General features: G+C 41.0%; 1 protein-coding gene across 1 annotated transcript in view; it reads right to left on the bottom strand.

Moving 5' to 3' along the window:
- Positions 1–14,319, bottom strand: part of MUSK (muscle associated receptor tyrosine kinase) — an 88,889-nt gene that overhangs the window by 66,503 nt on the left and 8,067 nt on the right. Inside the window, exons 3-5 of the mRNA XM_006270630.4 lie at positions 12,892–13,043; positions 9,551–9,678; positions 8,602–8,743 (exon numbers count right to left, since the gene is read on the bottom strand). Of these exons, the coding sequence (XP_006270692.1) occupies positions 8,602–8,743; positions 9,551–9,678; positions 12,892–13,043 (422 nt within the window). The remainder of the gene's footprint in view (positions 1–8,601; positions 8,744–9,550; positions 9,679–12,891; positions 13,044–14,319) is intronic.

Here is a 14,319-nt window from a genome sequence, read left to right as displayed (position 1 = left end):
CAGTGGAGTTCGCTGCTGCTAGGGGTAGGGTGGAACTTTTACACAATTTTTTTTGCCACCAATGTCCATGTTGTGAGGGCAAAAAAATTACTGTTTTTGGCAGTGAAAAATAGGGCTAATTCTCTCTGTGCCCCCCCCACACACACACACGCACACAACAAACTACAATGCTGCTCTACAAAACTATGATTCCCAGAATGCCTCGTACTGCATGGCACACATTGCCCATACCACTGCAATATGCAGCTAGGAAGTGCAAGTGGAATGAGGGATGGGAAAGTGATGTACCCCCCTTTTTCTGGTGCCCCTCCCTTTATGTAGCAGTCAGGACACATGCCCCACTTATAATGCCCCACCCTATATAATGTTAGTAATGTAAGGTAAAAATGCTAGAGCTCTTTAGGTATATCACTGTTTTAAAGATAAGGATGACCAAGAGGCTTTCTACTTTTCTTTTGCTGACTGAGAACACATGAGTGTTTTTATTACAATGAAAAATATGGAACTATGATAGCCTTACTTCCGGGGATGGCTAAAGAAATGCAGACTAGGTGAAAGTACTGTAAAGTGGATATACAACTGGTTAGATTATCATACTCAACAGGTAGTCATCAATGGCTCAGCATCTAGCTGGGAGTAGGTATCAAATGGAGTTCCTCAAGGGATCTCTCCCGAGTGTGGTCTTGTTTAATATCTCCATTAATGAGTTGAAGGATGGGATCAAGTGCATGCTTAGCAAATCTGCAAACAATGCCAAATTGCAGATACTCCAGAGGGTAGGGCTAGGATCCAGAATAACCCAAACAGACTGGAAAATGGTGCACAATCAACCGGATGATTTTCAACAAGAACAAGTGCAAAGTCCTGCATTTGGAATGGAATAACTGCACGCACAAATATAGACTGGGGAATGACTGGCTGGGTTGAGATTGTATTAACAGGATTGTCTCTTGCAAATCAAGGTAAGTGATTCTTCCACTCTGTTCAGCATACTGAGGCCTAACTTTGAGTCTTGCATCTAGTTTAGGTCCTTACACTTCAAGAAGAATATGGACGCTTTGGAAAGAGTTCAGTGCAGAATTATAAAAATGGTTAGGAACCTGGGAAGCAAAACATATGAGGAGAGGGTGAAAGAACTGGGGTTTAGTCTGGAGAACAGAAGACTGAGTGGGGTTTGCTAACAGTTTTCAAATACCTGGAGAGTGATTATAAAGAAGATGAGGATGGACTTTTTGCTGTGACTAGGGGACAGAACTAGAAGCAATGGCTTCAAGCTTCACCAGGGGAAATTTATGTTGGAGATTAGAAGGAACTTTCTGACTATGAGGGTGATCACGTATTGAAAGGGGCTACCTAGAGAAATTGTGAAATCTCCATTCTTGGAAGTTTTCAAGAGCAGGGTAGATTAGACAGACATTTGGCTGAGATGATTTAGTCAGGGATGATCCTGCCTTGAGCAGGGGGCTGGATGAGATGACCTCATGAGGTCCTTCCAGCCCTACTCTCCTGTGATCCTATAGTCTTAAATCTTCATGCCAGCTAAAGTAGCCTAGCCTAAAACTTCCTTGCTTACTTAATTACCAATCTGTTTGTCAAACCATGTGGCGGATTCCTGTGGCTCTTTTTCCTCATTTCTTTCTATATGGGGGTACAGGTTTCCCTCAATTTATGCGGGTTCTTTATATGCAAATTCACTCTTATGCAATGAGCATATTTAGACCTATAATTTATTATATGCGAGGCAAATTCACTCTTATACAATCAGCATAGATGCCACCCCCTCCCCCCGGCCCAAGCAGGTAAGACTATGGGGAGAGGGGAAAGGGTTGTGGCCCCACTCACCCCAGCCCCGGGAGCAGCCAACACCAGCTGCCTGCACCAGGACATGGTGCAGAGGAGCTGAGGTGAGTGGGGATAGGCATAGCACGGTGCAACCCAGCTGGCGCCAGCCACTCCCAGGGCCACTGCAACCGGGGCTGGGGTGAGTGCTGCTGTGTTCCCTCTGCTTTGCTGCCTTGTGCAGCCTCAAGAGCAGCACCCCTCCCCCCACCCCTTCCCTAGTCCCAGCCTCCCTCCCTCCCTCCCTTTCTCACCGCCATGGGAAGCTATCCCTATTTGTTACATTGTAAAGTGGGTTTGTTTTATGCAAATTTGATTTATATGCTGTTCTCTGGGAATGCACGTACAGCATAAATTGAGGGAAATCTGTACTGGACTAGTAAAGAAAAAAAATCCAGTATCTTTTTGTAACACTGTAGCCCTGATACTTTATTCTACATAGCAAGAGACTCAGGAAGGATATCCACAATCACTGGAGCTATTTGGTCCCTGTGAAAGTTATAAAAGCACTGGCCTATTATATGGTGCATCAGTGTATAACAGGCCTTGGGCAACTACTAGTTCAACTAGGAACTGCTTAAGTGTATCACACTTTGACATATCTGCTCTACTCGATGATGTCTGGAGGGGGAGGTGGTGCTTATACCAGTTTACACCAGGAAGGAATTCCTCATGGTAAGCAAAATCCCTACCCTCCATGGAAAAGTAGCTTTAAAGTTTCTTTATGGTATCAGGGCAAATCAAATCAACCTTACTGGATACCATGACCTTCCAAATCATTTGGATTGAAACCCAATAATGGAAACACCCTCTGACACACAGATCAGGCAGGGCAGAGCAAGGAGCTTGGTTCTGAGGAGCAGTAGACCTGTCTTCTATTAAGAGCAGAAAACACATCCTCCCTTAATGCAGATGTCACATACTCTTTGAATATTGACTAGAATATATAGATTAGTAGACCTGAAGAAGGGCACCTTCTGCCTGAAAGCTTGTCCAACACCTGTTCCAACTATACAGTTGGTCTATTAAAAGATATCACAAAAATGTTGGCTCCTTGTACATTTCCTGGTCTATCATGGCTGCAAGAACACTAGAAATAAATATCTATTGTTCTGACCAGACTAGAAATATCTCATGTTTGCATACAAACAGAAAAAGGGGAGATGTAGAACAATTTATTTTTGATGTAAAAATATTTTGATGTCCAGCTTCTTTTCCTAGTTTGGACAGGTGTGGCCATGTTTACCCTTTCCATTCCCTTCCCTCCCCTCCCCCCCGCACTGACTTCTTTGGATTTGTCCCAGACAGGATTTTGGTATATGGAGTTTATTTGATCCTGCATTACATAATCAATTTGGCACTGTGAATGATTTCCGGATACAACCATAGGGTCATTCTCTTGGAAGGATCCACCATAATCCTGACTACAGACAGTGAGAACCAGATACAAAAATATGTAGATACATAAGTAGTTATTTGTGGAGCCAACAGTTCAGCTGAAATCATTTAGGAGCTTAGATGCTTCAGGAGGAGTCAGCTGCCTAAATACATTCTTGGATTTGGCTGTGTCTGTTTTCCTTGTGCAGGAGTGTGATGCATAACAAGAAATTTGTACAAATATTCACTAATCTATTAGCAAGCTACCTCTGTCCCAATGTTCTGGGCTGTTCAAAACTGGTTTTATTTTGGGACCATCTCTCTTGTCCCTGACATACCCCTATGGCCTCATATGCCAAAGTAGCTCCTAAAAACTAACCCACAGGTTCAATGACATTCCAATTTCATGGACGTGTGATTTTATTGCACCTGACAATGCTGGCATAGTAAAAATAGTTTGCAGCTTTTCCTCCTTACTAACTCCGCTGACCTAACATGGTTAATTATAACACCTTCCTAACAAATGCTTGCCACTTATGTTCCTTCCCTGCTGTGAAAACTACTTGCTCAGCTTCATACCTGCAAATCCATCTATACCACCAATATATTTTCCTTCAGGAAGGCTTTTGAACTGTAAAGGTTGAGGGACTTCAGTGAACTAATTTTCATGCTTGCAGTGAGGAACCTTTTGCTCTAGACGGCATAATTTCTTGTAGCAGCGTGGATTATGTTGAGAATCCTGGATAGTTATGTGGATGTAAGGTAATTCCATAATCATTAGTCAATCTCCAGATATCAAGAACTGTACAATTGTGTTATGATGATTAAAACAGATGCATGACTATACAATATTCATGATGGTGCAACATCCTCAGAGTCTATGCAAGAGCCAATAGAATAATGATTTTCTAATTATTTCTTTGAGCAATTTTTCCAGTATTTTTCAAATAAATATTTAACATTTTCCCTATTAGTCACTAAATTCTATAAAATAGGGAATGAATTACAAAATTTGTGAAATTTTTTCAAATAAAATATACACAATTAAATGTTTCCTTTATCAAATCAGATCAGTTTGGTATACTAAACTGTGGTCTCAGTTCCATCACGGTAAATCTTAATTTGTTCTGGATTGATAGTGTTAATAACAGCAGAATTTGGCTCTCTTTGCAAATAAAATAAATTTCCAAATCAAGCTAGGTACAGGAAATGTGGAACATGTTATATTGTAGTATACATATATCATTCTAGTACTAACAGCAACATATTTACTATATGTTCAAATGTATTGAAGTTTTAGCGGGAGCATTAGCAAGAGTATTGTTAAGGTTGCATTAGCATTTCTATTCAAAGGCTCCGTATTTAGTTGCTTATAACTTTATCTTTGGAGAACTTGGTTCTAAAGATACTTTTTGTGACAGGTTTGATTGAATACTGTTGTTCAGGTATTTCTGAGAGTAAAGAAAGAAAATATTAAAAAACCTCTTGTTACTATGTAAAAAAAATTAAATCCTTGAGGCTTTCTTTGTATATGCCTAACACGAAAAATGTAGGGGGAAGAAAGCTGAGGTTTGGCAGCAACATAGTCCTTGGGGGGGATAATGCCAAGCAACATTCTGATGAGAATTGGTTTTGTGTTGCCTTTAATGCAGGGATGGAGAAAACAGTTCTTGAAAACAAAGTGCAAATGGCTTGCTGAAGGTGTTTTTAAGCCTTTTTATAAGAAGTGTAGGTGAAATCTGGGCCTCATTGAACTGAATGGCAAAACTCCCCTGATCTTCACTGGGGACAGGAGTTCATTCTGCAGGAGACAGTAGGTTGCATGGGACATAGGCAGTGTCTGTTGTAAAGTGTAAACTGAATGAGGAAGGGTGCCATGGAAACCCTACCTCACTTTGCCCCTTGTCCTGTTCCACAGCTAGTTGACATTTGATTTGCTAAAACATTTTTTCTATGAAATTTGGAATATTTGGGCAGGGGTTGCCAAAAATCACTATTTTCTTATTTCTTTCTGAAAAAATAATTAAACCAAGGGGATTTTTTTTCCCTGGACTATTGACTTTAGTAGAACTGCTACTCACATCATGTCAGGACTTTAAAGCATGTCAGAGCTTACACTACTGAACATTTAAAAGCTCAGGAATTTCAGTTACCTTGAACCCATCAAACATCCAGCCCACAAGGTTTCCTACAGTTTTGAGATAGGGCTCTGGGTACGAATTCAGTAATGTAAGTGCCTACTTCTAAGACCTTGGTAGTCTCCTTAAATTCAATTGGCACTGGATCAGTCCCTCATACAAACAGATACCAGATACTATAAACTGTGCCTGAAACAATAATTGCATACTCAAAGCTGCAGACATAAAATTAGAAACTCAAGTTAGAAAATGAAAAACCTCTTTAAAAAATCAGGACCCACATGCCCTACATTTAGCTTGGTGTTACAGATATTTCTATTACTTTGTGGATATTTCCTCGGGGTTAAATCTTAAGAGTTTTCTGGTCATGGGGTGTGTGTAGAGGAAACAGGGGCCCTAAACTGAAGCGGCAGGTTTTAAGAAACACTGCTTCAATTTAGGTCTGATTAAACTCCTGTGTTGTACACACACCCCAGTGACTTACCTGCCTCTCCGGCCGGGAGGGCGGGCTGCCAGTGGGCGGAGTTGTCCCTGGCCCATGGTGGGGGAGGGGGCTGGTGCTTCCCTCTGCAGCAGTGGCAACCCCCCTCCCCAGGCAGCACCCAGCTCAGGTAGTCCCAGGGGGCACCGCAACTGCCAAGGAAAGCACCAGGCCCCCCTGCAGCTCAGGCAGGCAGGCAGGCTCCGGTGGGGGGGAATCAGGCTCGCTGCTTTTCTTGGGTGGAGCCTGCCTTCCCGGGCTGCTTCCAGGCTGCCTGCAGAGCTTCCTGCAGAACCGTGGAACCGCACAGAGCCGGGTACTTCACTCTGCACCTGAACAGGCAGCAAACTAAAACACCTCAAAAGAGTTTTAGTTTGCCACGCCCCAAGTGATTTAAGGTACATTACACCGCTGAATTTCAGCAGCTGGAATTAATGCGCAATACATCACCGAGGTGTGCAAACACCAACTATTAAAGCAAAGCAAAAGCATTTAGCCCGCTTTAAAGTGTCGTGCATACACGCCTCTTGTTTCATCTGCACATGGCCATACTTGATAATACGATTTTACTGTTAATCAGTAATATTTAGGATGGAAGCTTGAAAGAGTGGTTGTACTAAGGGAAGTTATTTCTATTTAGGTGATAGAGATGAGGTCCTTTCTTTTGTTTTCTGACATAGGGCTCCAGCAAATACACACAGTATTTATAGCTGCAAATGGCTTGTCTCCGTTTTGCTTTTTTAGATGATTATTTACCCTGAGTTATTTTAAAATTGTGACATCTGGGGAAAATACTAAAAATAATGCCAAGCAGGGAGTTCCAGGTCAGAAACCAGTCGGCTGACTGCTTGAGAGGTGGGTGGGTGTGTCATTAATACTCATGGGAGTTGCACTCAAACACTGGAAGGAGAACAGACCCATTATACTCCGTGAACTGCAGTTAGAATGATTACCTTTGGATTTTGGAAGCTAAAAAGTAAAACAAACATGTATCTGTCTAGTTTGGGTGGCAGCCTGGAATGAGGTACATTGTATGGGCACCTCCCCAGAGAAACCAAAGCAAGACTGGTGAACAACATTACTCTGTTAGTATTACACACACAAATGCAATATGAAGGGATAGTTTGTGCATGAGCACTGAGCTTTCATTGATTAATTAAACACTAATCTCTCTTGCTTTGAAAAGTATGTGCATGCAGGCCTGCACACCATGATTTTGCTAATTATTTCTGCACTGGTTGAAATAGAGTGCTGTGTAATTTGTGAGATAGGTACAAAATGCAGCATTATTAATCCAGGCACCCCTGATTTGGTGTGGTTCCAACCCAGATTCTGACTTTGCAGCTGGCTCCTTCACTTGTGGAGCTGTAAAATTCCAGCTGTCTGGGGATTTCCTATGCTCTGGGGAAAACTCGATTGAATGGCACCAAGTTCTTGTAATCCATTAACGCTTCAGAAACTGAGGGACTGTATTTTCACGAGTGCAATCCATAACTCATTGTGATATTTAGATCCAGATCTAAAAACCTTGGATGCCCCTCATCAATCAGTAAATTGAGACCAAAACCCCAATATGCACTTTGTATCTTGGAATCGTTTCTAGTTATAATAAAAATCTTTTATCTCTCATTAAATCTACTTCAAGATTTTCTGAGATGCACTTGTATAGTGAAATATTAAAGGGACTGAAAAATTATGGTATATTTGTTAAGAAAATAACAAATGTACAACAGCTTGCATTGAAATGCAGTGGGCAAAAGCCTGCCCCCACAGAAGTTGGGTATTTTGGAAATAAGATTGCACCTACATATTCAAAGATGTCTAAAAGCTAAATATAGCCTGGACTGATCAAAACCAGGAGAGCTCAGAACTAATGTTGCTGCAGAAATGAAAGATCCTTTTTGCATAAGTGGTGAACCACAGAATGTGGCTGATCCACTGACTGAAACCTTCCTTTACCACTGACTGTGATAAAATACTGCTTAATGCAACACATTTTAGCTCCTTCATTCTCTCACACTCTTGCAGTCATTTGCTCTCAGCATGCTGCAAGTGGTGAGAATTTGCACCAGAGAGTAAATAAGCCAAATAAATTAAAAAACAAGGACAGTCAGTAACTAAAGACCACAAACTAAAAATTAGTCTAATGTCTGAGTGAACAGCAGGAAAATGCACAGGTTCCTCAAGAAGAACTACTTTGTGCACGGTATTAATTTCAATTAAAAATCTGATAGATGTGGCAGGAATAATGCTACTGCTGCAGTCTTTAGAAAGCTCAGGAACTGTGCTCTGAACTAAAAACACCTGTGACAGTGCACTTTGCAGCCCTCTTCCTGCTGAATGTTTTCCAGAGCACAAGGCAGGGAAATATTTCATCTCACCAAAGGGTTTGAGGGGGCTGTGAACACTGAGGCATGACCTGAGATATCAAAAATGGGCAGACATGAGAAAAGGAAGATACATGAACACTTCTCCTGTAATCCTCACTCAAGGAGAATTCTCAATGAAGCCAAAGGTCCTGCAGGATTTGGCCTGATGTGTGTTTATCTGCTTTTTCTTTTTTCCAGTTCTCCATCAGTCATGGACACAGAGCAGGTATTCTTAGACTGAGCATTTATGTTTTTGCCCTTTTGTAGTCACCTGTGTCTCGTTTAACATAGGCTATTCAAAATAACAACATTTACATCCCATTAATTTAACATATTGTAGAAGCCCATGTGTGAAGGATATTCAAATGCCAGTAGTCCAGGTATGAGGGTTACTCACCTTCCACTTCTACTGTTACAGGTTTTGAATAGGCTGCGCCAAGGCTGTTCTTTGCTACACATCGATATTGCCCTGTATCTTCTTTTTGAACGTTATGAATCCTTAAGCTCCCTGAGTCAAGGACTGCAATTCGAACATTTTCCTGCCAGACAGGAGGTTAGGGGTTGGGAAAGGGAAAATGGATAATTTACATGTCATAGTAACGCAGTCATAAATTTAGAACTATTAGGGTACTTCAAAAACTAACAGCAAAATGACTGCCTATGTTATATGTCTGCAAGAAGTGGGAAACTACAAAAGTGGGAAACTCAAATGGCAGCAGCATTGTTGCATGCAGTCATAGTTTACAGCTACGTAGCTTATATAGTTTACAGCTATGTAGAAAAATGTTGTGGCCTAGTAAATGATCACAGAAGAGTTTTATTTCATAACTGACAGTAGTTTTTGCAACATCCTCATACAAAAGACATTCCTACAGGAATGAGCAAGATAGTTCTTGAATAATGTAATGGTGCTGGAAATAATCTTAATTTCTACATAACAATTATTTGTACATTCCTACATCTTAAGGAATTTAGAACCAGATACTCTTGTCTACATTACCTGGCTTTCACTGTTCAAGCCACTTGCCCAATTTTTTGCAAATACCAGATAACTTTAAAAGGGTAGCGACAATCTCAAACCACATTGGTACATTTATTAAAATATTCACAAATAGGTTTTTTTACCATTTTAGGCCAGATCTACCAGTGAGAAATACAGAAAACCTTTAGTTTATTAGAAGAATATTCCTAAACCTTATCTTCTTCTAATTTCTACTAGCTGATTTTGGGAACTCTCTACATGCTGTTGAAGATAGAATTTACAAACACTCTGAAAGATGTTAAAGATGTGTTGTTACATTTTTAAATAATATTATAGTGATTTCTTAGGTTTATTCTCTACTCACCTTTACAACATTTTCTCCCTTGATCCATGATACAGAAGGTTTTGGATTCCCCATGGTAGTACATGGCAGAACAGCCTTCAATCCTTCTATTATTTTTACATTTATGGGAGGACGTGTTATTTTAGGTTCTAAAATGAAAAGGTCAGAATTGAAGCTGAAGAGCAAACAAGAGACAAATATTAAGCAAACAAAACAGACATTCACACTACTTTTCTTCATTGAAAATTCTCCATTTCTGTACCATTAATATCAGTTTCTCAGAGACAGAATGGCCAAGGAAGTCTTGATGGGTCACATAATAATAATAATGTCTTGTTGTGTTACAGATGGCCACTGAAAGAAAAAATATATATACATATGTATGTGTATGTGGGGGGAAGGGGGGTGTGACAGAGAGAGAGAATCTGTGATGCTAAAATGAAATCATCTTAATGAACTGGCATATTACATTTATTTTCCTAAAAGGTAGACTTGACTTTATACAATTCAAGGCAGGTAAAAATTCTTAATCTAAGCTTTTCAAAAACACTTGAAGTCTTCTTTTCTATGGTCTCTAGGAGGACTTTTATTTAAAATGGTTTCAAAGATACTTTGTTTTCTCAAAAAGAGTTTAATCCAGTGGCACTTGCTGTTAGTAGGTGCGTCTCTACACATGTGCTTTACTGTGCAGTAAACTAATTTACTGTGCAGTAAAGCATCGTCATCTACACGTGCACAGCAATTGGGCTGGTGTAGACTAATATACAGCACTGTTGGAGAGTCCCATCAGATACAGATACTATCTGACGGTGGAGTAAACTACTGCACTTAAATGCAAATGTAGATGGTGACATTGGGATAAGACAGATGGTGACATTGGGTGACCCCAGGAGATCCCAGGGTCAAAAAAACTTGTACAAAAAAAAGACGGAGCAACGCACACGGAGGTAGCACACGCTGTCCCAAACTGGCCATGCTCCAGCTGCTGACCAGGCTCCAAGTGGTAGGATTGCTGTGTGCCAGATGGCGCGTGGCACAGGCAGTCCCGAGGGACAAGTGCATTCCCCAGGGAACCAAACATCCATGCTCATGTGGACATGGCCATTGGTCATGTCCAGACAAGCAGGGGTCTGTGCTTGCAGCAGCACAAACAGCAGTGGCACTAAGCCCCGTTAGCCCCGGCCTTCCTCTGCCTATGGTTGTCAGTGCCTTCTGGCTACATATGAATTCACACTTTGGGTATGTATGGAAACAAAAAGGAGGCTCCAGCTTCTGATAATAAAGTGGTTTGCTCATATGGATGCATATTGTATAAATGCATTGGTCAAAGAATTAATTGCTTTGCATTCATTTTCTTACAGAATCTAATGCAGTGATTCTCAACCATGAGCTAGGATGAGACATTCAAAAACCCTGAGCCTGAATTGATTCAATCTTTGCAGGTTAGTTTAACCTGGCTAGGCTAAATGACTTTGTAACCATACAGACATCCCCACTGGACTGAAAAAATGCCGGCGCTTGCCTGCAGTGGCTCAGGCTAGAAGCTGGGGGGCGCTAGAGCAGCCCTCCCTTCCCTTCCAAAGGGCTGAGCTGAAGGGGGCATGGCCAGGCCCTGGCAGGACACTGTGATTAGGGAGGGGTCCCCCGCCCCTTGATAACAGAGCATTTATCAGCTCTGTTATCAGCATTTAGCACCCCATCAGAAAACAATGCCTCGCTCATTATTTAAGCTCTTTTTAAACAGCTTTTTCCAAAGGAAGGAATGCAGGGACATTACCAGCTGAGCTGCTGATTAGCTCCAAAAAGCCCTAAGCGGACACTGTCCTATCTGCCTTACACAGCATTCGCTAGCTTACCACATGCTGGCTACAGTCTGTGCTGTGGGAGAATGGAGGAAGGGATTTCTGCTTAAGCAGCGAGTGGTGAGAGAATGGGGGAAGGGGGCACAGGGAAGCCAGGCAGACCCTGCTTTGCCTGCAAGTCTCTGCTGGAGCTGCAGCCAGGGAGCAGAGGGGAGGGGGCTGCTCTGCTGGGGAGCAGAGAGTCCTGCTCAGCCCAGAGAGCATGCCAAGATACCGAGAAAATTTGATTTAACTTAAACCAGCAAGGGGTCTGGGACAGATATTGCATAAACTGGTTTGAGCCAAATCAGTTAAGTCTGATACTACATTCAACCAGGTTTATCTCAAACCGGTTTCAGCCATTTTCAAACTGGTTTATGTGCACTGAGTGTCTGTTCTGTTACAGGTTTAGACCAGTTTCTGATCACTTAAACCAGTTTATGTGTAATGTCTGTCCCTGTCCATGGTATCCTGGGGTGCCTTGAGATCCTTTCTAGGGTATTGTGGGGTACCAAACAATATTAGCACAGTTAGGTGCTAAACATGATAAACAAGGTAAACCTAGAGATTTCAGATGGGTATTCATAATGTTAAAAACATTCTGATTTCTCGTGATGTTTCTGAGTTCTTTGCAACAAAATAATTGCTCTATTATTTTTCTTCAGTCAAAAATGAGTAAAAACTAAGAGTTATCATCTTCTGACGGGTGCCTTGAGGCTAAAACAGTTAAGAGTCACTGATCTAATTGGATGTTGTGTGGGCTTGGAAAATGAGAGTTACTCTACCTTCTTGACCTCTCATTAGGGATCCAGAGATCTCACACCCCCATCTTTAGTGGGTAGAGAAGCTATCACCATATTGTTGCCATAATGAAGAGATGTATCCAAATGTTAGAGGCATCATTCCCTCCTCCATAGCTGGATTTTAAGAGCAGTAGTCCCCAGCAACCCTACCTGACTGAGCCCCATATTGAAAATGTCTGATACAGGGATGTCGTATTTATATCTAACAGCATTCAGGACAGGCTTCTGTGGTTGTTGTTACTGAACACAGGGTAACATAAACATTCTCTGCCTTACAATCTTGAGATGTATAGAACACCATGTGCAAATTTTGTTTGGGACAGGAGCATAGATTTTTTTTATCACATTATCCTTGTGGTTATTATCACAGTTTGTATTATTTCCCAGTGAGGGGCAGCCAGAAGAAATCATCTGGCATTGGATAGTCAGAAGAAAGAACACAGTAAGTACATATGAATAAACAAAGATCTCAATATGTGTTCAAGAAACACTTGACCCTATTTGCCAGATACAAAAACCAAATGCAAAACCACATGTGCATGTCCAGATGTGGAAAGAGTGTGCATTTATCAAGAGGACAGATTCCCTGGATAGTGCAAAGAACTGCTTCTTTAAAACTGCAGCAGAAGAGGGTCCTAAGTATATAGTAGTGGAAAAAAGGAGGGCATCTTTGATCAGAGCTTCAGTTTAGATGCTTTAAAACAGTTCACCCACTTACTCATTTTCACTTGCAAAGCCCCACAACTTTTAGCAGCTGCTCCAACTCCGTTGTCAGCAGTACAGCAGTACACTCCGTCATCGCTGTCCTCCACACTCAGGATGGTCAGGAGTTGCCCATCTTCTTGTATGCTGTATCTTGTATCAAACAGCCTGCAAGGTACAGTGAAATACTGGTGAAACAACGAAACAAACAGCATACATTTCAACTGGTTATAAAACACCAAACCCACTCAAGGGTTTCGTTTTGATTTTTTTTTTTACCTGAACATAAAGGTGATGTTAACTTACAAGTTTAATATTTTCTGGCTCTTCCTAAAATGGTAGCATTCCTACGGTTTGGGAACATGTCTAAACAATCATCCATCTAACCAACCTACCTGAACTATGATAATTATATATCAATCAATATATCAATCATTACCATATCTAGCTGAGTATCGTGGACTACCATTTGGCAAAGGGCTATTCAGGAACAGACTATAGCAACTACTTGAATCATAAATAATCTTGACCCACCTGGGTCATATTCTGGATGTAGTTAACAGGCATCTGCAGTTCAGTGACAGCTTGCCTATATAAGAAGCAGAGCTGGTCGGAAAATGTTCAGGGAAACATATCCAGACAAAGATAACTTTTTCAAGAAAATAACTTTTGTTTTCATCAAATATTCAATTTTCAGCAACCATTTTTTTCAGTGCCTGGAATTCAATACTGCCCCCTCCCCTGCTTCCTTTTCTTATTTTTTAAACAAGAACCTGAAGCAAAAATGTTTGCAGGGAAAAAAAAGTATTTGCAAATTTAATCTAATAAGCTCTAAATAATTTGACTTTAGATATCATTCAGGTAACAGTAAGATCTGGATCACAAGCCTTTGAAGAATAAAATAAAAGTCCTGAGGTCAGCTCAGAGCTGTGATGATTTTGGATTCTGTTGAAGGAAAAAAGTAGCCTAGATGAATAAAGACTATGCAGCTCTGTAAAATTCCTGGTGTAGTGGTGGGGGAGAGAGACGGTCTGTGGTTTTCATTGCAAAATGGGAAGAAATAATAAATTATGCTGTATTTTCATGGTGCAAAATTTATCTCGCTTACAATAAACCTCATAAATCCATCAGTTTATGAGTTTAGCATGTCTTTGGAACTTTTTGAAGCACATTCATGATATGTGTCTTTTGCTTCTGACAAGAGGGCTTCTGCTCTCTGCTTCTTTCAGGGGGTGTCAAACATAAAAAGTTTAAATCCTCCCTTTTTTCTTTTCATTGTTAAACTAAATATTTTGCACCAGTCACCAAGTCTAAATTTTCCAGTAAAGTTTTCATAGGATGAGTTAAGAAGTAACAGACATTTAAGCTAGCCCCTATGTTTACCGGGCCATATCTGCCTGTGCCCCCAAAACCTTTACAGTAGCTCAGTGGTTATAGCACTGGC

The sequence above is a fragment of the Alligator mississippiensis genome, chromosome 3 (genome assembly GCF_030867095.1).
Source record: "Alligator mississippiensis isolate rAllMis1 chromosome 3, rAllMis1, whole genome shotgun sequence".
Lineage (NCBI taxonomy): Eukaryota > Metazoa > Chordata > Crocodylia > Alligatoridae > Alligator > Alligator mississippiensis.
This window is presented reverse-complemented; position numbering and strand designations above follow the sequence as displayed.